The 22,589-nt window shown below is 44.3% G+C and overlaps 1 protein-coding gene across 7 annotated transcripts in view; it reads right to left on the bottom strand.

Moving 5' to 3' along the window:
• Positions 1-7,227: 7,227 nt before the first annotated feature.
• RECQL5 (RecQ like helicase 5) overlaps positions 7,228-22,589 on the bottom strand; it is a 108,300-nt gene continuing 92,938 nt past the window's right edge. For all 7 annotated transcript variants that reach the window (XM_083148002.1, XM_083148003.1, XM_083148007.1 and 4 more), the window contains 9 exons: positions 18,697-18,755; positions 13,646-13,719; positions 13,404-13,497; positions 12,392-12,523; positions 11,365-12,080; positions 11,223-11,274; positions 10,846-11,103; positions 8,240-8,315; positions 7,228-8,124 (listed from right to left, as the gene is read on the bottom strand). In XM_083148002.1, the coding sequence (XP_083004128.1) occupies positions 8,024-8,124; positions 8,240-8,315; positions 10,846-11,103; positions 11,223-11,274; positions 11,365-12,080; positions 12,392-12,523; positions 13,404-13,497; positions 13,646-13,719; positions 18,697-18,755 (1,562 nt within the window). In that variant the 3' untranslated portion in view covers positions 7,228-8,023. The remainder of the gene's footprint in view (positions 8,125-8,239; positions 8,316-10,845; positions 11,104-11,222; positions 11,275-11,364; positions 12,081-12,391; positions 12,524-13,403; positions 13,498-13,645; positions 13,720-18,696; positions 18,756-22,589) is intronic.

The following is a 22,589-nucleotide window of genomic DNA, read 5'->3' as shown; positions in this document are numbered from 1 at the left end:
GACCCCTACGCTTTTTGTCCCCCGTATTTTTGGAACCAGGTCCGGCTCAATGAGCCCGGGGCTGGTTATGCTCAGGAGGGGGGACCCCACGCAATTATTATTATTTTTTTTTTTTTATACAAACACAAAATCGCACATAACCTCAAATTTGCACATTTTCATGCCTAAAAAAATCGCACATTTTCATGCCGAAAATTCGCCCATTATCGCACTACATCGCACTTTTCTTGCTGGAACACGCACCTCATTAAATATGCGAATCGACTGCAAAAGGTAGAATTATACTCACCGATAATTCCTTTTCTTCCTAGAGATCCCATGGCAGCCAAGACCTTGGGATTTCATCCCTCTCCCCTTCAGATAGACAGGTTGTTTTTTTCTAGGACCTCCCCCTTCCTGTATAAATGGCCTCTCCACCCCTTCCTCCTTGTCTTTTTGAGTGTCTCCTTTCTTAGGTCCTGAAAAAAACACAAGGGGCGGGCAACTAATGGCTGCCATGGGATCTCTAGGAAGAAAAGGAATTATCGGTGAGTATAATTCTACCTTTCTTCTACGATCCCCATGGCAGCCAAGACCTTGGGACAATATACCAAAGCAGAAAGAGGGAGGGACACAATACATGCCAGAAAATATATTTAATCAATCAGAGCACTGTTAAGAACTCGTTCTCCAAAACATGATTTTGACACATCCAGCGCATAATGCCTGGAGAAAGTGTGCATCGACTTCCAAGTAGCTGCGTTACAGATATCTTTAATCGAGGTTTGAGCCTTTTTCGCCCACGACGTCGCCATGGCCCTAGTGGAGTGTGCCTTTATAACAGCTGGGACTTCCTGACCTTCCTGTTGGTAAACATAAGTAATAAGATCACGAACCCATCTCGCCATCGTCTGCTTGGAAGGTGACATCCCTTTCCTCGGACCATCGGAGATCACAAATAAATTCTTCGATTTTCTTATATCTGCCAGTCTCTGTAAGTAAATAGTGATACCTCTCACTAAGTCCAGAGTATGCAACTCTTCTTCTATTTCCCCTTTAGGATCTGGATAGAACGAAGGGAGAGTAATCTCCTGATTAAGGTGAAAAGTACTGACGACTTTCGGTAGGAAATCAGGATGAGTCCTTAGAACCACCTTATCCGGAAATATCTTTAGGTATGGTTCTTCAATGTACAACGCCTGAAGCTCGCTGATCCTTCTTGCTGAAGTGACCGCCACTAAAAACAGAATTTTCCAATTCATATATTTCAGAGAGATTTCATTCAAAGGCTCAAATGGGTGTCTTGTAAGCGCTTTTAGCAACAAGTTCAGATCCCACGGAGCTACCAGCGACCTGAGTGTTGGTCTCATTCTTTTTACTGCGTTGCAGAATCTCTTTATAAGGTCGTCTTCTGCCAGCTTCCTACTTAGCAGTACAGTCAGTGCTGATATTTGGACTCTCAACGTAGAATTGGCTAAGCCCGACTCATATCCTAAATACAGGAACTGTAGTACTTGGGCTGTGGATGAGAGAGTAATGTCCACATCCGAACCTCTCCATCGAATGAAAGCCTGCCACACTCTATAGTAGACTAACGATGAAACCTCTTTCCTCGCATTAAGAAGTAGACTTACTACTGGGTCTGACAAACCTTGACTCTTTAATATCCCCCTCTCAATCTCCATGCCTTTAGTGATAGTATCTCTGGACTTGGATGTACTATTGGTCCCTGATGTAAGAGCCCCGGAACGATGGGTAGCTTCCAGGGTTCCTGTATGGCCAACTTCAGGACTGTCGGAAACCACGATCTCCTCGGCCAAAAGGGGAGTATCATAATCACCTCGACCTGATCCTCTATGACTTTCTTCAGGACCCTGTGAATTAGAGGGAACGGAGGGAATATGTAACCCAGTCGACATGTCCAACGTACTGAGAACGCGTCTACTGCAGAGGTCTGGTAAAGATAGTATCTTGAGAAGAATGTTTCGACCTTCCTGTTGGAGGATGTGGCCATCAGGTCTATGTCTGGAAGGCCGAATCTTCTCACGATCTCTTGGAATATCGCCACATTCAGTTCCCATTCGCCTGGCGAGATCTCTGTTCTGCTCAAGAAATCTGCTAGGACATTGTCCTTGCCGGGCACGAATACCGCTGTTAGTGACGGAACGTTTTCTACCGCCCATACCATAATCTTTGTAATTATCGTCATTAGGCCTCTGCTCCTTGTACCACCCTGGTGGTTGAGATGTGCCACCACCGTGGTATTGTCTGAGAATATTCTTAAGTGATTTCCTCTTATTCTCTCTTGAAAATAATTGATCGTCCTCCAGACAGCTTCTGTCTCCCTCCAATTGGACGACTTCTGACTCTCCTTCTTTGACCACACTCCCTGAGTCGACAGACTGGTCATATGGGCTCCCCAGCCCAGCGAACTTGCATCCGTGGTGACAACCAGAAACTGCGGGAGCCTCAGGGACGTTGCCCTTCTTAGTAGCTCTGCACTTGTCCACCACGTAAGAGAATCTTTCACTTGGAAGGAAAGCTTGATTTTCGTATCTGGATCTGTCTTTCTCTTTATATACGGGAGAATTGCCCATTGCAGAGATCTGAGTTTCCAGTGAGCCCAGGGTACTGTCCCAATGGCTGACATCATCATCCCCAGAAGCTTCAAACATGCCTTTAGCTGCACCTCTCTTGCCAGTCTTATGCTTCTGGAGTTTGACCGGATCCTTTGACACCTTTCTTCTGACAATCTCACCTCGAATCTTTCGGTGTCTATGAGCAATCCCAGGAACTGGATTAGTGTTGATGGTTCCAGTTGACTCTTTTGATAATTTACTATCCAGCCGTGCTCCTCCAAGATTCTTATCACGGTAGCTAGATCTTGCAACAGCTTTGTTCTTGATGACGCTGCTATTAACAGGTCGTCTAGATATGGCCAGATTCGAATGTTCTGCATTCTTATGTATGCAATCAGTGTGACTAAAACCTTTGTGAAGACTCGTGGCGAACTGGTCAGACCGAATGGAAGACAGGTAAATTGGAGATGCTCTCCCATCACACAGAACCTTAGAAATCTTCTGTCCTGACCTCTGACTGGTATGTGGTAGTATGCATCCTTGAGGTCTAGGGAAACTAGAAAGTCCCCTTCCTCTATTCCCGCTAGTATGGACTTCTGAGTCTCCATTCTGAATTTTTTTACTTCTATATGAGAATTCAATCTCCTTAGGTCCAAGATCATACGATAACCTCCTGTGTTTTTCTTCACCAGAAAGACATTCGAGTAGAACCCCTTCGCCTTCTGATGAGGTGCTACTGGTTCTACAGCCTTGATCTCTTTCAACTGGGAAATAATGCTTTTTAATTCTTTCCTTTCGGATGGATTTTTTGGGTTCTTTGATATCCGAAAATAATCTCTTTCCGGAACTTGTCTGAACTCTATGGCATAACCTTCCTGAATTATTTTCAGCACCCATCTGTCCCGAATGGTGTTTCTCCAACTGAGGATGAATATAGACAGACGTGCTCCCACACAATGACCGCTGTGATTGTCATTGCCTATAACCTCTTCTGAAGTTCTGCCGAAAGGACTGTTTAGACGACTGAAAGGAACCTCTTTGATTGTAAGGCCTCTGGTTATAGGGTCTCCCTGGCCTGTAACTTCTGGAAGCTCTGTACTGTTGCTTGGAGGAGTCCTGAAACTGATATCTTGCCTTCTTTTCTTGTGGAAGCTTAAGAGACTTTCCACCCGTGATCCTGTGGATTAAAGCATCCAGTTTTGAGCCAAATAACTGGGACCCCTCGAAGGGAAGGGACACCAAGCGATTTTTAGAATGGGCGTCTGCCGCCCACGATCTCAGCCACAACGCTCTTCTCGCTGAAACTCCAGCCGCCATCGCCCTTGCCGAGAAAGATATTGTATCCAGCGAGGCTTCGCAGATAAACTCGATAGCCTTCTGCATCGTCTCCTATCTTTAGCAGATATTGCCTTGAGATCTTCTCTTCAACATCGCTATGTAGCGACGTCCCCCAGAGCCTCAACGCCCTTGCCACTGAGGCCACCGAGACTCCGGACTTCAAGGACACTGCTGCAGAAAAATGTAACTTCCTAAGGGACCCTTCCATTCTTCTGTCCATAGAATCTTTGAAAGAAGCCCCGTCTTCTAGTGGAATCGTAGTTCTTGAAGTCAACTCTGCCACTGCGGCATCGACCTTGGGCAAGTCACACCATTTCAGAAACAGTTCATCTTTCAAAGGATACATCCGCTCGACTCTGGCCAGTTTCCCTTGCCTCTTGTCAAGATTGGACCATTCTTTCGATATCAGGTCCTTCATCACCTGATGAACCGGGAAGTGCCGATTCTTTTTTGATCTATCCTCAAACAGTATATTTTCTCCACCTTCTGGGGCAACTGGCTCTTTCACATTCATAGTCTTATATATAGCCTTTAGTATTTTTTCTACATTGTCAAAGTTAAAGACCCTAGTCTCTTCCTTGATCTCTCCTTCTTCTGCCGAGGCATCTTCCACTTCTACTACTAACTCCTCTGATGAGGCATTATCCTCGCTGAAATCAGTTTGATCCCTGGATCTCTTGCTCCCTTGGTTAGAGTCTATATATTCCTCCTTGGACATGAAGGACTTCTTCATCCAATCCATGAGATCCTGAATCATTTTGGGCTGCACCACCGTCGGCGAAGTGTTAGTCTCACACTTCCCACACAACGTTTTCCCTTGTATGCTAGAAAAGGCTGTATCACAGACCATACAAATAGCCTCAAGGTTATTTTTCTTAGCCGTCTTCTTTCTCGGAACTGTATCAGGCTCCTTAGAAGGCACACTATAAACAATCCAATGAGAAGAAAAATATATTTTTTTTTTTTTTTTTTTTTTTAAGACAAAAATAAAATAAAGCTAGTCTATCTAATTCATAAAAAACTTTCTGGAGCTTACCTCGCAGGGGCATTATCAGTTATTTGGGGGGCAGGCAAATCCATAGCAGAAGCAGCAGCAAACCTGCATGATCCACATACATATTTTAGCATCATGACATCAGTCCATAAAGCAGCAAAGAACACCAGCAAAAACTGGACTTAAAACTTCCATACCTTAGAAAAGACTTCTGTTCGTTTACAGCAGCAGGATAGCACACACCACTCACCCAGACCACTGCTGGGCTTTAAATAGCTGACCACTTTCAAAAAATGCGCGCCAAATCCCGCACAGCCCCGCTGCCTTGTGGGAACTGTAGTCCGTCTGGTGCCTTTAGTAATGCTGCGCCTTTCACTTATCCTGCAGCGCTTTACCCTGCTAACTTAAAAGTTAGCTTTCAATACCTCCGCGTCTGCACAGAGGACGCGATGTTCTCGCCTGCCGCCGGGGATTCTGGGGCTTGTAGTTTCCTTCAGCCGCCCGCCGGAAACGTGCGTCTAAGCGCACTGTATTGTGGTCCTTGTAGTCTGCAGCCCGCCCGCCGGAGCGTGCGGCGTCTGTGTCTGGAGACAGGAGGCAATCAGCCAGCGCTGTGTCCTGCTCCACGCTGCTCTGCCAGCGTCTCCTGCGGACTTACAACCTCCCGAATGCCGCTCTGAGACCCCTGAGCTGACCTCTCTCAGGTACTTATATATTTCATGGGCAGAAAAACACCTTCAGAAGGCCACGCTCCCAAACTGCACTCCCCCATGTAATGAACCCCTGCACTATAGTAAGCTCCACTGAAAAACAAACAAACCTATTCTCCCTAGCCTAACTGAAAACTAGGAGACAGGAAAAAAAGACAAGGAGGAAGGGGTGGAGAGGCCATTTATACAGGAAGGGGGAGGTCCTAGAAAAAAACAACCTGTCTATCTGAAGGGGAGAGGGATGAAATCCCAAGGTCTTGGCTGCCATGGGGATCGTAGAAGAAAATGTGATTTAAAAAAAGTGCGATAATGGGCGAAAAACTGACGTGTGAAAAACTCTCATCCCATAGAATGTCACCCATAATGTCCAAAGACACGACTCACATAAATTGAAGATTGTGTCAGGTTATCCACCAGGGTAAGGATATAGATATCTAAAGAATCTGCTCTTGACTGAATAGCTTCTACTAATTGGTCAGACCAGGTTTTTATGGCCTTGATGGCCCAGACCCCTGCCAGTACCGGTCAGTGAGTAGTACCTGTTAAAAAACAAACAAGGATTTTAGCAGTGATTCACACATTAATATGGCTGCAGTGGTCATACTCTTTGCTAAACGGGCAAGCGGGGCATCCACTGCTGGAGTTACCTCCTATGAAACAAGATCCTTCTAAAAAAAAAGATAAGGGAACTTAAATCCTGCTGGAAGCTTAACACGTTTATCTGACTTAGCCCAGGATTCATCCAGTACATCAGAAAAATTGAAGAATGAAGGAAAAGTTAAAACCTGTGTTTTCTTTAAGCTGCTTAAACATAAGGCTTCTTATCCTCAGTATTTAGTCTGACAAATAGCCTGGAAAAGTTTAGTGACACCCAAACTATCTGGAGAATTATCTTCCAACTAGAATGGTTTACCCTGGTTCAATGCCTCTCTCTCTTCAGAGGAAGATCCTTCTGAAACCTCCCCTTCCCCCAATATATGCAACGGCTGGGTAGGCTGTTTACTAGCATCTGCAGCCAAGTCTGAAACTGCTTCCAAAGAAGAACTGATAACTACCCTGCTTAGCCGCTGCTTGGACTCACGGCTTCAACATAGTCTTGCCCTTTCCTCTCCAGAGGCCACTACTTTCTTGTTATCCAAAGAAGAACAGAACCTAGAAAGTCTATCCACATGAACAGACACACGCTGAAAGAAAACTGAACACAACTCCATGCGTACCAGGTTTGCTACTAACCATCATTAGCATGAACTCGCTTTATATCTGCCCTATACTAGGTGCACAAACTTTGACTCTAAACAGGAATATTTTCACTAGTGCCCAGCCCTCAGCCCTGCAAAGCTTGCATGTGTGTATAAACACCGTTGCTGAACTCTGCCTATGCAGCAACCCCCTCCCTCATGTTCTGTAGACCTCTACATCTCCTCCACTCATTTCTGAGCTCGCACAGTCCAAATCCACGCAAAGTGTGCTCTGCAAACAGGTGTATGTTCCACTCTACTTCAGTCACAAACTGTATAGGGCACAATATAATAAAGAAAACAGCCACTGTAAAACATTTCAAGGTGGACAGAATACCTAGGAGTGCAAAACAATATTGGACACTGTAATGACACCACTGAAGCAATAATTCACATACCAGTTTTGGTTTATTATTAAATTATAAACTCTAGTTTTATCCCTTTGAGCACAAGATATTTTCCCTGTCCAAAAACAATATGTATACAATACCTGAAGACACAGATAACACCATCATAACTCTTCTGCTGTTATTAGGAGGGAGAACAACAGTAGTGGGATAAAAGTACCCAGGTATAAACAGGTTAACATTCTTTAGGTTAATCCAGTAAGCAAAAGAATCCAAAATTTGAATCCACACTATGCACCATCCACCAGATGGCAGTATTGAAGCAGTACCAGATATCTGCCCAATCACAGCTAGCAGCAGGTTACAGGGCGTCCAACCAGCATGTACAAACATCAAGCTTGTAACACTGGTTCTCATCTATTTAAAGCACTTTAGCTGAGGACGTGTTGCAGAGATTTTATGGCAGATTATGTAACTAAACATGATACAGTATACATTACTCATTTCATGTATGGATTATATGAGACACTAAACAAAAATGTTGTGGTCCCTTTCCGGTCTATGCAGCACTCAAGGAGTTACTTTATTAGAAGTCTGTTCATAATCACATAGTCGCGTTGTATGCTGACAATATGTTTACAGTAAGCTCAGTAGCAGTTTCCTAGGAAAAAGTTCAATGTAAAATATTTCAGTGTTTAGAAGGTGCTCCCATATAGTGAAAGTCAGTAAGCCTCCCCACAGCACACTTGGTGTGAGGTAGCCATGTGTGTCTCTGAGCTCCAATGCATAGTTAGCATGTTCCACATCAGGAGGATCTTTGCTACCATCTAGAGTGGTATTAGGTGGCAGTTTGTAGCATCTCCTGCCAGTCTGTTTCACTGTCACAGCATGTCCGGTTCTTAAAAAATGTCTTGATCAGTCTCTGGGATTCTTCTTTTACTGAGGAAAGGAAGGAATAGCATCATTTCAACAGGAGTATCATTATGTGCTATGACCCAGACAAGAACCATCTAAATCTGGTGGCTTTCTCAAAAGACACGTGAAATAGGCCTACCGTGTTTGCGCATAGGTGCTTTGTTATCCCCGGCAAGGTGGTGAGACAAGTGCCTGGCAAATCCTTTAAAGAGGTCCTGTGAAAAGAATATACACTCAGTATAACTGCACACACTCATCACTATGTTATATAGATCCCAGACAACATTCAAAAGGGACACATTATATCTGATATAGCATAACTACATCATACCGTACAACACCACAAAGGCAGAAACCAGTACAAATTCAGAAAGGGGTGTGGCCACGGATGAAGCAGGAGTGGCCACACCCAATTCCTATACTTACAATGGGCAGTTGAGACCCTCAAAAAAAGGCGCAAAGACCTTTTTGGCTGGTACAGGCCATAAAAAAAACTGTACTGTACCAGCCAAAAAGGTACAGTTGGAGGGTATGCTACATCCCAAAACAGAATGTTTTTTCCCCTCTGAATATAAGATGACGTGTAATAAATTGGTTATAAACTTTACAATATGAGCTACAGTATCTCATGAGCAAACCATGGCCCTTAAATGTATCTCTCAGCTAACATGGACTGACATCATCATGTTATCTATAACTGCAATCACAGAGCTACCACTAATTATAACAAGATTTAGAGAGCAGAGCTAGGCCTGGCGACAGGAAGGTCAAAGGGGACAGCCATCCTGTAACCCCGCTGACACCACTGCTGTGCGTACTTCAATGAAGAAACTAGAAATAAAGTAAAGTTTCTCAGCAATCATTGCTTCCAGAACCTCTGGGCTGCAGTGCTGGGAGCTGCAGTTTACTTTCAGTTTTATTACTACAGTGCACTAGGGCAGTGTCATGCTAAGAGGGAGGACAGGGGGCTAGTTATCTTAGCCCACCTCCTCTTAATTAGCCCAGCAAGCAGCACAGCAATCCAGAGGTGCAGTCCAAAAATGAGGCAGAGCTACACAGCACTGTACTGTGTACAGACAGCTATGCTCTGTGTCCCTGCATCTTTGGTAATGTAAAAAAAAAATATTTGGTTATGCTATGCCATTGATGGGGTGGGACCATCTGGTACTCCCCCGCTGATGACAAAACTTATCTACATCAACCATAAACCATTGATTATTATGATTCATCGATAGTCAATGGCCATTTCTACATCATCGATGATTATGATTAATTGATGGTCATTCCTAGTGCCAGCAAGCAGCATGGGAGGTAGGAGGGGAGGATACCTCACTACAGAGCATCAGCCTGAGCCACCCCAAATGGTGAGTGTGTCTCAGGAAGGGGCAATGTATGTACTTCCATATGAGTGTGAGTGACTACTATATATTTGTGACTATGAATGTATGTATATATTGAGTGAGTGAGTGTATGTATGTATGTATGTATGTATGTATGTGTATATATATATATATATATATATATATATATATATATATATACATACATATACACACATACACACACACATGTATCAAGCTTCAAAAAGTGCTAAAATGGAGAGTGATAATCATACAGCTCCTACCTGTCATGTTACAGGCTGGGTTTGAAAATTATCACTTTTTGAAGCTTGATACATCTGGCCCAGTATGTGTATATATGTGTAATTCTATATGTGCAAATGTATAGGTGTGTGCATACCTCCCAACTTTCTTGGGGGCAGAGGAGGGACAGCGTGTTGCGCGCCGATAATTTCGGTGAGGGTGGCCTATACTCGCGGCTCTCCCGCGAGGTCACGACCCTATTTTGACGCTATGGGGGCATGACCCAGAGGCTCTGTGCCCCCTGGCTGCGTGAATAGACGCTGTCTGCATGCGCACAGCGTTTATTCCCGCTGCTCAGCAGCTGACAGGGGGGACTCTCAACAGCCCCCCCCCTCGCTGCGGGACACTGCCGGCCGCGGGAATGTCCCCAAAAACCGGGACATTCCCGTGGTAATCGGGACTGTTGGGAGGTATGATGTGTGAATTATTTTTTCTTCATTTGCAGCCCAAATTAGTTTGTAAATGTGTGAAAATTATTAGCCAACCAAGGCTCCAAGAAGTTTAAAAGTAGTTACCAGCACATTGCACTTGTGGACACAACCACATACCCACAATTCGACTTCCCAGCTGCCCGCTCAGCTGCTGGGCCACCAATTGACCTCATCCATCTCAAGGCTCCGACTGTCATTTCAGTTGTGAGGCCTTGCAGGGCAGCCATTATATAGGACTTCATGCCAACATAACTTCCAGGCTCCATGCTCTGCACCACTACTCCCACCCTCGATCCCTGCTCTGCACTACTACTCCCTCCCTGCTCCTCACCACTATAGTAATGGGCAGTAAGTGGGGTTTGATAGTGCTTGAAGGGGTGGGGGGCAGATATATCAGTGTATGAGGGCCCAAGAATTCTGTTGCTGGCCCTGAGCAAAGCAGTGCTGTTTAGGAAAGTGACCAGTGTTGTTCCTGGTTATATATCTGTCCAGGTGCTTCAGTAATAATCTGTAAATGACGTCCCGGTCTACCCTACTCCTCCAGCACAACATACCTCCTAATTTTCATCATATATAAAAATATTGTTGTATTTCATCTTTTTTTTTCTTTTTCTCTTTATGTATGTTCATATATAAAACCACATGTAGGAGAACTGAAATGCTGCACTTACCTTGGATGCAAACTTTCCATCACGGAAGAAAGGAGTCAAGTACTTTACCACTATGTCAGCCGTCTCTTTCAGATTTAGCACTTTATTCCCAGGAGGAGGCTGCAAAATTTTAGCTGTTCCTTCTTTGTCTTCTTTGCTGAGATTTGGGTCAAAGGTCACTTTCTTTTTTCCATGGCCGCTGCCTTTCTCTTGGTGATATAAGATGGAGGATGATTTTTCTTCACTCCTCATCCTCTTTGTCGATGGTTCCTCAGCATCCTGACCAAACATTTGGTGTTAGAAGTCGTTTTCACAACCATGTTATACCACAGAAAAGGTGTCATGAATAGATAATGGATGAGTGGGCTACCCCCATTAAAACATCTCAGACAACGAACCTGCTCGTCTGGTGCCTTTCTCTTGGGCTCCGGAGATCTGGATAGGCTGGACCTATGGAGCACAAGCATCATTAGTTTTTTATTTCCTTTTTTTAATGCATCACTTAAAATATCCAAGAGTCAAACAACTAAACAGGCTTACCTACTGTGCTTTTGGTCTGTATCTGAGTTCACTTCTTGAGCCTTGTGTGGGGTTTCCAGGCTGAAAGCCTCTGTAGGCAATTCCTGGTTTGTATTCAAGGTATCTGTAAGACTTGTTTCTGATAGCGGTATACCTGGGACATGTGTAGCCTTCAAACTGTTCATATATAGACTGCCAGTGAGGTTTTTCAATTCCAATGATGGTTCAGGTAAGCTGTCCAATAGGAGATTGAGTTTCTCTGATGGATCATGGACAACCATGCTTTCTGACGTGCTTGAACCTGGCATGCTTTCAACAGGTTCTCCAATACTACCCTGATGCCCGTTCAATAGGTCTACACAGAAGGTATCTTGGTTTGGAGAAGTTTTAGAGATATAAGGGCTTTCATGAACAGGACTGTCGCTCTTTGTCATACAAGGGACAATAGATTTGGATTTGCTCTGTGATAAGAAAAACTTGGAAATGTCTTGAGAGTCTTTAGCTGCAGTGGAGGCCAGCTCTTGCCGCTTTTTGCTAGGCCGTGGCTTTTTGTTTGGGCTGTTTTCATTTTTGCTGGGGCTTTCAGTGTTCTTAGGAAGCGGACTGGCATGGTCAGGCTCAAATTGCTTGGTGGACTCTGGATTGGTCTGTGGTGGCTCAGTTTCCAATTTACGCGATTGCAGCAAATCGGATGCAGATTGAAAGAGAGATGGTGCCCCCAGTCTCTTACTTTTAAACTGGAAAGTAAGAAACAGTGATGTCATGAAGGCGGTAGTACTGTATGAGCAGACTATGAGTGCACAGGTTAGTTACCAGGAGCAGTAAAAAAAAATAGCCTCATTTGGAACTACAGGTACAGTGCATGGCGGTGCATCCTGGCAAAGTTTCTGCTGTTCTGGGTCCTTTGTGCTTAGTTTCATTGCTAAATAAAATGTGTTTAGGTTATACCATCTTAAGAGCAATCACATTTTTTTTGTATTTGTAAAACATTACTCACATCAGTACTGTGTTAGAATAACAGTTTTCAACTCCAAATACTGTTACAAACCTTATTCAAACGAGTAGGAACACATTCATCTTCATTTGTATCAGCTTTTGTCTCTTTCTCCTGTGTATAGTCAGAAAGCCCAATCACAGCATACAGCTCACCATCCTTGGAAGCCTTATTGATTTCACCCACCTGGAGGGAATGGTAAGCAGTAATGAACACCAATATACAGTACACTGCAATTGTCAATCACTATAAGATCACAAACCGGCACTAGGGGCCTTACTCTAGTTCACTCTTTCTGACAATATCCTTCTTAGATGGACAAAACCATGTGCACTGCAGGTGGGGCAGATGTTACTTGTGAAGAGAGAATTAGATTTGGGTGGGGTTTTACGTCAAAGTGAGATCATATTGCAGTGTAAAAATAAAGCAGCCAGTATTTACCCTGCATAGAAACTAACTCACCCAAATCTAATTCTCTCTGCACATTTTACATCTGCTGCTTTTCACTGTTGAACTTATATATAGCCCTAAGTAACTGGACATTCAATAACTACAACATTTTAAAGAAGTACAAATATGTATTGCTAAAGTCACTATAATGATGGAGTAATAATGCAAAGAACAGAGCTACACATTCCCCTTGCAATAAATGTGTTTTTACCATCAATCATTTGAAAAAGTGAAAAAAAGGAAAACAACAGGACCAGACAGAACAGCAAAAAAAGTACACTGTGGCACACATTCAATCATGTGACACCTTGTCTGTTTCATAACCAATGAAATGCTTCCCTCTCCAGCACGAACATTCCATCAGAACTAGTGGACATCAAATTTAAAAGGATTATATGACCACTTTGACATGTGTATGAGCCCTTTTTGCCTTGGGTAACTTTTTTTTTTACATTAATAATTTTTATTTGAGTTTTTGTTACATTTCCACGGAAACTTTTTTATTTTTTAAGGAATAATTTTGTTTTGTTCTCCTTACTTCATGCACCAAGCTCTTTGTCTATTCCACGATCAAAGTCTCACCTGTCACACTGTACAGCTACTTTTTCCTTCTTACCTTTTTCAGCACTCCTGCTTTGTAGAGGTTTGACAACTTGCAGCTGCGGAAAACCTCATACTCTAAATCCACAGCAGATGCAGAAACGTCAGTCCTGAAAGGCCAGGGATGTGTTTCATACATGAAATACAGTATGGGCGTCTGATACATATATTGCATATAGGAACATACACACACACACACACACACACACACACACACACAAGTACATGGCAATGAGGAACTAAACAGCATCTTCTCACCTGTGTTGTCTATCAGTCCCCTGTACATTTTTACTCAGCGCTTCCTCCAGCATCTTCAGGCAGTGTTCCCGAGCCTGTTGGAACAGGGGTTTTCAGTCTAGTAAGTGTTACACTGACCACTGCTTAATTTACAGCGATATGTGATACAGGAGATAGGGGCAGATGTCATAATCCTTGGAGAATAATAAAATGGATCATGTAGCAGCCAATCAGCTTCTATCTTCCATGTTACAGGCGACATTTGACAAATTACAGGAGCGGATTGGTTGGTATTTTATATCTTTCCACTTTATCATTCTCCAAGGCTTAATATTAATATGAGGCTGAATTGAAAAGTAATGCCTCCATGGCTATAAGTTTTTATTTGTGAGCACATTTGAACACTTTTTTTTGTACAGGATAACTCATTTATCCTCTATGTAATGCACTGTTCACTTTTCAACGTGGTCCCCATCCCTTTCCACTTGACGAGTCGGGAAAACCCGTCGGAGAGTGCAAGACTGGGAAGAAAAAGAGTGGAGAGAGAAGGGAGATGTGTGTTTTAGGAAGGAGTTTGAAAGGATTGAGAAAATAGTTTATCCTCTCCTAAATCGGCGGATCTCCTCTGCTGTGCCTGGTCTCCACATCAGCACTGCCCGGGTCCCCTCAGCAGCACTGCTGCCAGGTCTCCGCATCAATACGGCCCGGGTCTCTGGCTCATCAGCGCTGCTAGCCCCGGGTTTCTGTGTTGCCAGCGGCAGCAGAGCAGAAGTTCCATTTTCTTGCCGGGGCTGGTCACCAGCTAGTTACATTAAGTCCCTTCAGAGTCAGGGAGTATAAGGGGAGAGTAGAGGCTGGATGAGCGAAACCAGCTCCTCTCCCTATTGGCCAAACCATAGCCACTGACGGAGGGGGGAGAGATAAGGCTTGGGGCAGCGGGGGAATGGGAAGAAAGGAGGGATGGGACAGGACGGCGGTGCTACGGAGGTACTACTTAATAAAAAAAAAAATCTAAAAGGTGCAGGGGACTGCCTGACAAGGCCTCGGGCCCCGTAGCAGTTGCACCCCCTGCATCCTCCATAGTTACGCCACTGCTGTTGACCCTTAAGGTGCTCTTTCATCTTTGGGAAGAGAAGGTCGGAGCTGTACGACGGGTGTGGCAGAACCTCCTTGAACTGCAGGCGCTGCAACCCTCTTCCCAAAGATGAAAGAGCACCTTAAGGGCCAACACTTGAACTCTGACAAAGAGTTGAAAGCTGCCGTACGGTCCTGGTGTCGACAACAACCACCAGCTTTCTTCTCTGACGGGTTTGCCCTACTCGTCAAGTGTTGGCGCACATGCATGGCAAGGAATGGGGACTACATTAAAAAGTGAATAGAATCATTACATAGAGCAGTGGTTCCCAAACCGTGCCACTACTAGAAGCTAAAATTACTTTTCTTATTATCCTAATAAAGCTTAAAAGAGGAAAAACATCTGTGCACATCAGTGGTTACCAAACTCGGTCTAACTGGCATATTTATAACGGTTGCAGTGCACATGGACCCCCAGGGTGCAGGAGGGGCCACAGCGTAAACCCTGCACCCATGTTTTTAATATTTATCCTCCTAAGTCCAGCGTTGGCAGCACTGCAGAAATCATTAGGAAAATGGCACTGTGACACTTCAAGGCATTTTGTACAAGTGCAGTAAGTAAGTCACTTAAAAAATAACTGCCACACCATTTTCCCAGAGACCGGCACATGAACAGTAGACTCTGGGATAGTGCTAGTGACCAGAGTCTACAGTGCTACAGGGCACAGAAGGAATCAGCACGCGCGCCTCCTCCTCTCTAGAAGGGGGGGGGTCCGTCCCGCCGCTCCTGGTGGGGGCAGGCATACCCACTGCTCCAGCGAGGGGGGGGGGGGGGGTGGTGCATGCATATCCGCTGCTCCAGCGAGAAGGGGGGTGCGTGCAGACCCGCTCATCCAGCGGTGGGGGGGGGGGGCATGTGCGTGCTGACCCGCCACTCTGGGCATACCCACTACTGCAGCGGGTGGGTTGCTCTGGGAGGTGGGGGCGTGGTCGCAGACCCGCTGCCCTGGGGGAGGGAAGGGGGGAGGGCAGCGTTGTTGGCTGACCTGCGGCTCCAGTGGGGGGTGCAGGCAGACCCGCTGATTGCGCGGCTGAGTGTGTGTGTGTGTGCATGCCGCTCACCTGTTGGCTGCTGTGGTGTATAATGGTGGGTGGTGCTATAGCTGTAGCCCTGGCTGGATGGAGGGAGGTGTTTTCCAAGGGGGTTGGGATGTGTATAACGCTGAAACTATGTGTGTATAACACTGTCAATCACTCTTGTAACCCCACCCAGCGTTATACACACAGGGGATGAGTGACAGATCTGGCTAAACATATAAGATATGGCACTATAATGGAAACTACTGAGGAACAGAGGGATCTAGGTGTCACTATTTCAGCGGACTTAAAGGCAGGTAGGCAATATAATACCCCTTTTACACTGCCAGCGCAGGCGGGCAGGGGGTCCATCCAGTGTATGGGAAGTCACCGGCGGGTCCCTCCAGTATATGGGAAGTAACCGGTGAGGGTCCTTGCGGCGGTTGGGAACTACCGTTACTAGTTTCCATCCGCCGCAGGGACCCCGCAGGTTACTTCCCATACACTAGAGGGACCCCACCGGCAACTTCCTATACGCTGGATGGACCCCCTGCCTACCTGCCCTGCACTGCCGGACCCGGCTGCCTGGATGCCGGATCCCGCCCTGGGTTGGGTCGGGAGGGGGGGTGTGATGATGATCAGGGGGGATGATTGGATGCTTCAGGGGGGATGACGCTGCTGGGGAGGATGATGATGCTTCTGGGGTGTGATACGGCTGCTAGGGGGGGTGATGCTGCTGCTAGGGGAGTGATGCTGTTGCTAGGGGGGGGGGGTGATGATGCTGATGCTAGGGGAGGCCATTTGTAATGACATCCACAAGGAAAGGCAGGGCTGACCCAGGCCCAGGTCAAATTGCTGTGTAAATGGAGTATGAAGCAGGGTCCGACCCTGGAAACAACCGTGTTCAAAGACCAGGGTCCGACCAGGGTTTTTGGTGTAAAAGGGGTATAACAAAGCAATGAAGAAGGCAAGTCAGATGCTTGGTTGCAGAGGTAAAGGTATCAGCAGTCGTAAGAAATAGGTAACAATGCCACTGTATAGGTCATTAGTACGACCTCATCTAGAGTACTGTGTTCAGTTCTAGAGGCCATATCTCCAGAAGGATATAAACACATCAAAGACTGTACAAAAAAGGGCAACTAAAATGGTGCATGGCCTACATCACAAAACGTACAAGGAAAGACTAAAATATCTTAATATGTATAATTTAGAGCTGAGAAGGGAAAGGGGGGGAACATGATAGTTCAAATATATCAAGGGTTTTAACAAGGTACAGGTGGGAGACATTCTTCACAGGAAGAGGAGCAACAGAACACGAGGACATGCACTGAAACTAGAGGGAGGAAGATTCAGGGGAAATCTGAGGAAAAATTACTTCACGGAAAGAGTAGTGGATAAGTGGAATAGCCTCCCATCAGAGGTTGTAGAGTTAAATACAGTAGATCAATTTAAAAATGCTTGGGATAGGCATATTTATATCCTTACATAGAAATAAGGATCAAATACGGTTTGAGGTAACATGTTTAAAAAAGGGGCAGACTAGATGGGCCAAGTGATTCTTATCTGCCGTCAAATTCTATGATAAATCCCACCCCTGAATTTTTTGGCACTGATGCAAAGCTTTGTAGGAATACCTTATTAAATAAAATGTAGAAGTCTAGTCTATACCCACAGTATGATGTGGAATAGTAGAGTTCATTAACACCTTCAGTGGTGGGTTTTTCGGGATACGGTCATATTGTCTACAGCATTTAGGTCTACAAGCATTAGGTCTACACCACTAGGTCGACCTGCATTAAGGTTGACCTGAATTTAGGTAGACATGCATTTAGGTCGAAATGACTGAAGGTCGACAGGGTCATTAGGTCGACAGGGTCATTAGGTTGACTTTTATAAGGTCGACAGGGTCATTAGGTCGACATGGGGAAGGTCGACAGGCAAAAGGTCGACATGGGGTCATTTGACTGCTTTATGAGTCGATATGTGCCGACAGGTGGTATTTCATGCCCTACCATCCACTAGGGCGTGGTGGGAGAATAAAATAGTGTGCCGAGCACAGTGAGGCACCGTGCCCGAAGCATGGCGAGCGCAGCGAGCCATGCGTGGGGACGCGGTGCTGGGTTGACTGTGTCGACGCTTCAAAAAATGAAAAATAAAAAAATGTCGACCTAATGACCCTGTCGACCTAACACATGTCGACCTAATGACCCTGTCGACCTAACCCATGTCAACCTTCAGTCAGGTCAACCTAAACACAAGTCGACCTAATGCTTGTAGACCTAAATGCAGTCTGACGAATGATCCTATTCCGTTTTTTCTGCGGCAGGAGTACCTAAATAGGACAGTTTTTTTCCTGTCCCAGAAAAACCGTCCACTGATGGGGTAGATGAGTCCCAGCGCTCCCCTTCCCTCCTGTGACCCCCCCCCCCAGCCCCTCCGCTCCAGCAATCTTCAGTGGAGTTCCCCTTCTGCTGCGGCCGCTGGCGATCATAGCAGCACACTGACCAGCAGCAGGCGGCAGGCTCGGGGATGTTTGGAGCGGCACGGGAGCACTCGGGCACCCAAACACCCCAGCGATCCCGAGTTCCCCAAGCCCATCTCTCCCGAAGTAATAATGGCGGCGGCAGGGGAGCTCCGTGTACGATCGCTGGAGCGAAGGTGAGGGGGGCATAACAGTGGAGGTGGGGAGGGAGCGGCCTAGTGGGGGTTGCTGGGGAGGTGATGTGCCAATGGTGCACACCTGCAATCACCACTGGCACACACCTGTAGATTTGTGGCATGGCCGGAAATTTTCCGGGACTGCCCGCTGCGGCACCGCAGCTTGGCCCGGAAAATTTCCGGGACTGCCACTGAAGGGGTTAATACTGAAATCAACAACATAGTAGCATATAAAACAATATTTAGGTATAATTTGCACCTACCTTGACAGTAAGTTTGGGGATTTTGTCATTAGCTCCATCCTTCAGGGGACATTCCTCATCTATTATCGGTAAGATACAAAATTATGGATCGCAGTAATGGCATCAAATGGTTAGTGAATGTATAATAGTGAATGTATAATAGTGAATGTATAAAGAGGCCATTCTGATCTAATTGCTGGTGAAGCAATGGTGAAGCAATGGTGAAGCAATGGTGAAGCAATGTTTTGCTACTGCGCATAACCATTTATGCGCATGTGTATGCTCTGTCAACCTCCTTAATGTTTCGAATTCAGCAAGAAGAAAAGGTACTTATGTAATATCTGGGCTCCCGTTTTTCTTATGAGACCGCGTCCGCTCGCCACGCTTTGGGCACGGTGGCTCGCTGCGCTCGCCACACTATATAAAATCAACTCCATGCGTAGTTGGATAGGGGTATGAAAAAATGGGGTGCATTTAACATGGGAGCCCAGATAATACATAAGTACCGAAGAAAATAACCCCTAATAGGGACAGAGTAATTCACTCCACTGCAGGAGGTTATCCACTAGTGCGGTTCATCTTGTTGGCGTATACTCTGTTGAAACAGCCTTACTCTTTATTCACCAAAGGAGATATCTATTTACCTTAGTGAATTTGTTCTCACCACCTTTATTTATATTGATTTTAAATACATTGTTCGGTATAAGAAATACCTTCATTGTTATAACCTTGATATCAGATATTGTGCTTTGCCTTGCCCCTGATGAAGTCTTGTTGACGAAACACGTTGAGATTTTAATAAAGGACTACTCTTATGAATGAAGTCTACCTCTCATTGCTGAACATCTGAACTCTATCTCAGAAAAAGAGTGATTGTTATATCATGTTTATTTCATAATGTTGCTAGGTGTTACTATTAGAGCGCACTGTGAACAACCCCCTTCTATATCATTTGCTTTTTGTCTCTCACTAACAGGAGAGATGTTTCAGAGTAGCAGCTAGTTAATGTACCCTATTAGCGCAATACCTGGACCATACACACACACACACACATATATATATATATATATATATATATATATACACATACACACACACACACAAAGGTGACCCTAGGTGCGCTAACAAATTGCAGCATCTACTACATAAATCCCCCCTGTAGGTGGTAAAAGAATATATAATATATATATATATATATATATATATATATATATATATATATATATATATATATATATATATATATATATATATATATATATATAGGAATGGAAGAGGCGGCACTCAAATAGGATTTTTCAAAAGTGTATTGTGGCAAAAGAAAGGACCAACGTTTCGGGGTCTTAATCACCCCTTTGTCAAGGTGCACTTTTGAAAAATCCTATTTGAGTGCCGCCTCTTCCATTCCTCTACCTACCTGTCCTGGAAGGCACCGGGGTATTCGAACCCAGCTGCGGGAGTGCCAGGCCTTCTCCATTTTCTATATATATATATATATATATGTAGAGGTTGTGTGTGTGTGCATAGAATTTGTTTTCGTGAACAACGATCAGAATTTTGGTCTTTTAGTTCTGGCATCACACAAAAAGTTCTGGATGAATTTGAATGGTGTTTCCACTAGTAGATAGCTTAGTGACCTAGTAGATAGCCTAGTGACACTGAGGTGTGTATTATCATGAGGTGACAACAAGGACAGGTGCACAAAAGAAAAACAGACACTTTACAGTCATTGTGTGAAAGTTCTGCTGAGCAATAACGGACATCCAAACGAGGGAATCCACGGGCAAACGCAAGTAATTAATATATGTGACAGCTGACATTATAGTGAATCTTAGCGCTATGGACCTCACACAAGAAGTTCATTGCAAACAAAACAAAAAAATGTTAACGTTAGAGGAAAGGTTGCAAAACTCAACTCCCAATCTGTCAGCCTGCTGGCAGTAAACTGCTTTGTGCCCGGCTTTAATGGGATAAGCAGGAAGGATACCATGTGATGCATACTGAATGCCCCACCCCCAGAGATGTTCTTGTGGTGCTGCCTAATATCTCAGTGTTCTGCTAAGGAGGAGGTCAGAAGATGCACATCTCCGTATCTCCAGGAGCATGATAATACCAGTTCTCTCTTTTATGACCAGTAAAGCGTCACACACTACATCAACTTTCAATAAGAGCTGGGGCCATGAATTAAGCTTAGCTGGGTATAAAGCAGAAAATAACACATGCAGCAGATGGGGAAGAATGTGAAGACTAACAAGCATAAAGCAGGAAGAAATGGGGCGGGGGTGCTGCATTTAAAGGAACAAATGTCGGGCCTGTCAATCACAGTTTAAAAGTGATCTCTATGTTTAAATTCAGCTTTTACACCTATTGTGACTCCTTTACAGCCTAAAGTTACAGAATATGTGCCAATGGTGTGTTCCATCTCTGTATATACTGTACAGGGCTCCCCTATGGATTCAACCACAACACTTGGATCAGCCACCAGTAATGGAGGACCACTGCACTAAACAAACAGGGTAAAAGTTTAGTTACTAATTATGTACAAGAGTTAGAGGACTGCTGCATGGGGACTTTGTGTGTTTTAAGTCTCTTTTATATTGTGCAAAGTGCACCAAGAAATCTGCTTCTCTAAATGCAAGAAAAACTGGAAATCGCCAAATGCATCCTGCTAAAAGTATCAGATGAGACTCGAGGCAAAAACGAACTCCTACAAGGGATGTCCATATAACTGAGCCCCACCACTTTTTCATCTAATACATCATTTCACTCCTTAAATATAAATCTTGCTTTTGCATTCCTTTGCAAAATTAAGCACCAAAGAAGATTTTGCACTGTGCCTTTCCCATTTGGCTCATTTGCAGGTTAACCAGAAACGATATTGTTCTTTATGGGGATATGGCCTTGTTTCCAGCAAATTATCTCTGACCATTTGAAAAAAAAATTTATAACTCCAATTATAGAGCAGGTTACAGTTCAATAGTTTCCCATGATTTCCAGAATGACGCATATAGATAATAATACATTTTCCATTTACCCTGCATCCCCCTTTATCTCATTAACGCTGCCAACCTGTACTTTGAGCATTGGTGCAGATATCCACAATTTAATGGTTGGGGTATCAATAAGCCCTCCTCATTTTGTTTGCAGGCTATTTAAACAACTGTTGTTTTTAAAGTTATACAAACTATCAAAGTCAAAAACAGCAAAAAAAGAAAAAGTCAAGTACTTAGTGAACCCTGAAATAGGTCTTAAAATGTCTCTCTCTCTCTCACTACTTGTTTGGTTTAATACCCAATACAGGTTGAGCATACCTTATCCAAATTATTCCAAAAACCATAGTCTCCAGAATGTACTAAAAACCTACTGGGGACATCTGTAACTGGGGAATTGATGTGTAATTGGCAGTACTGAGGACATGATATGTAACTGGCACTAAATATGTGCAAGAAAATGATTGCTTGGGATTCAAATTCACTGTCTGAGATCGTACACAAACTTTGTTTTATGTATTAAAACCTTGTTTCATGCACAAATAAAATATATTTGTGTGTATTTCATGTGTTTATACAACATAAATGCAAGATACCTCATTTAAATATAAAAATACGGAATAATCCGTCATCCAAAATGCTTCTGGTCCAGAGCATTTTGGATACTCAATCTGTATATGCAATATGCTCTAGTTTTGGGTTTAGAAAAAAGTGTTTTGCTGCTTTGTTCTTTATCAATTTTTAGAATTAGAATGGAGCCCTTTATTTCTCTGAGTGTTAACCTGTGTCCTTTTAGTTCCATTAACCCTCCCTCTACTACAGGGTTACACTGGTGATCACCAGCAAAAACAAAATGTGAGAGATCAGCATTCAGCACGAAATATAATGGATGTATTATGAATAGTTGGTAACGGTCCTTTGTAA

Source organism: Crinia signifera, chromosome 6 (assembly GCF_055691185.1).
Source record: "Crinia signifera chromosome 6, ASM5569118v1, whole genome shotgun sequence".
NCBI lineage: Eukaryota > Metazoa > Chordata > Amphibia > Anura > Myobatrachidae > Crinia > Crinia signifera.
Note: the sequence above shows the minus strand (reverse complement) of the source record. Positions and strands in the feature narration are given on the sequence as shown.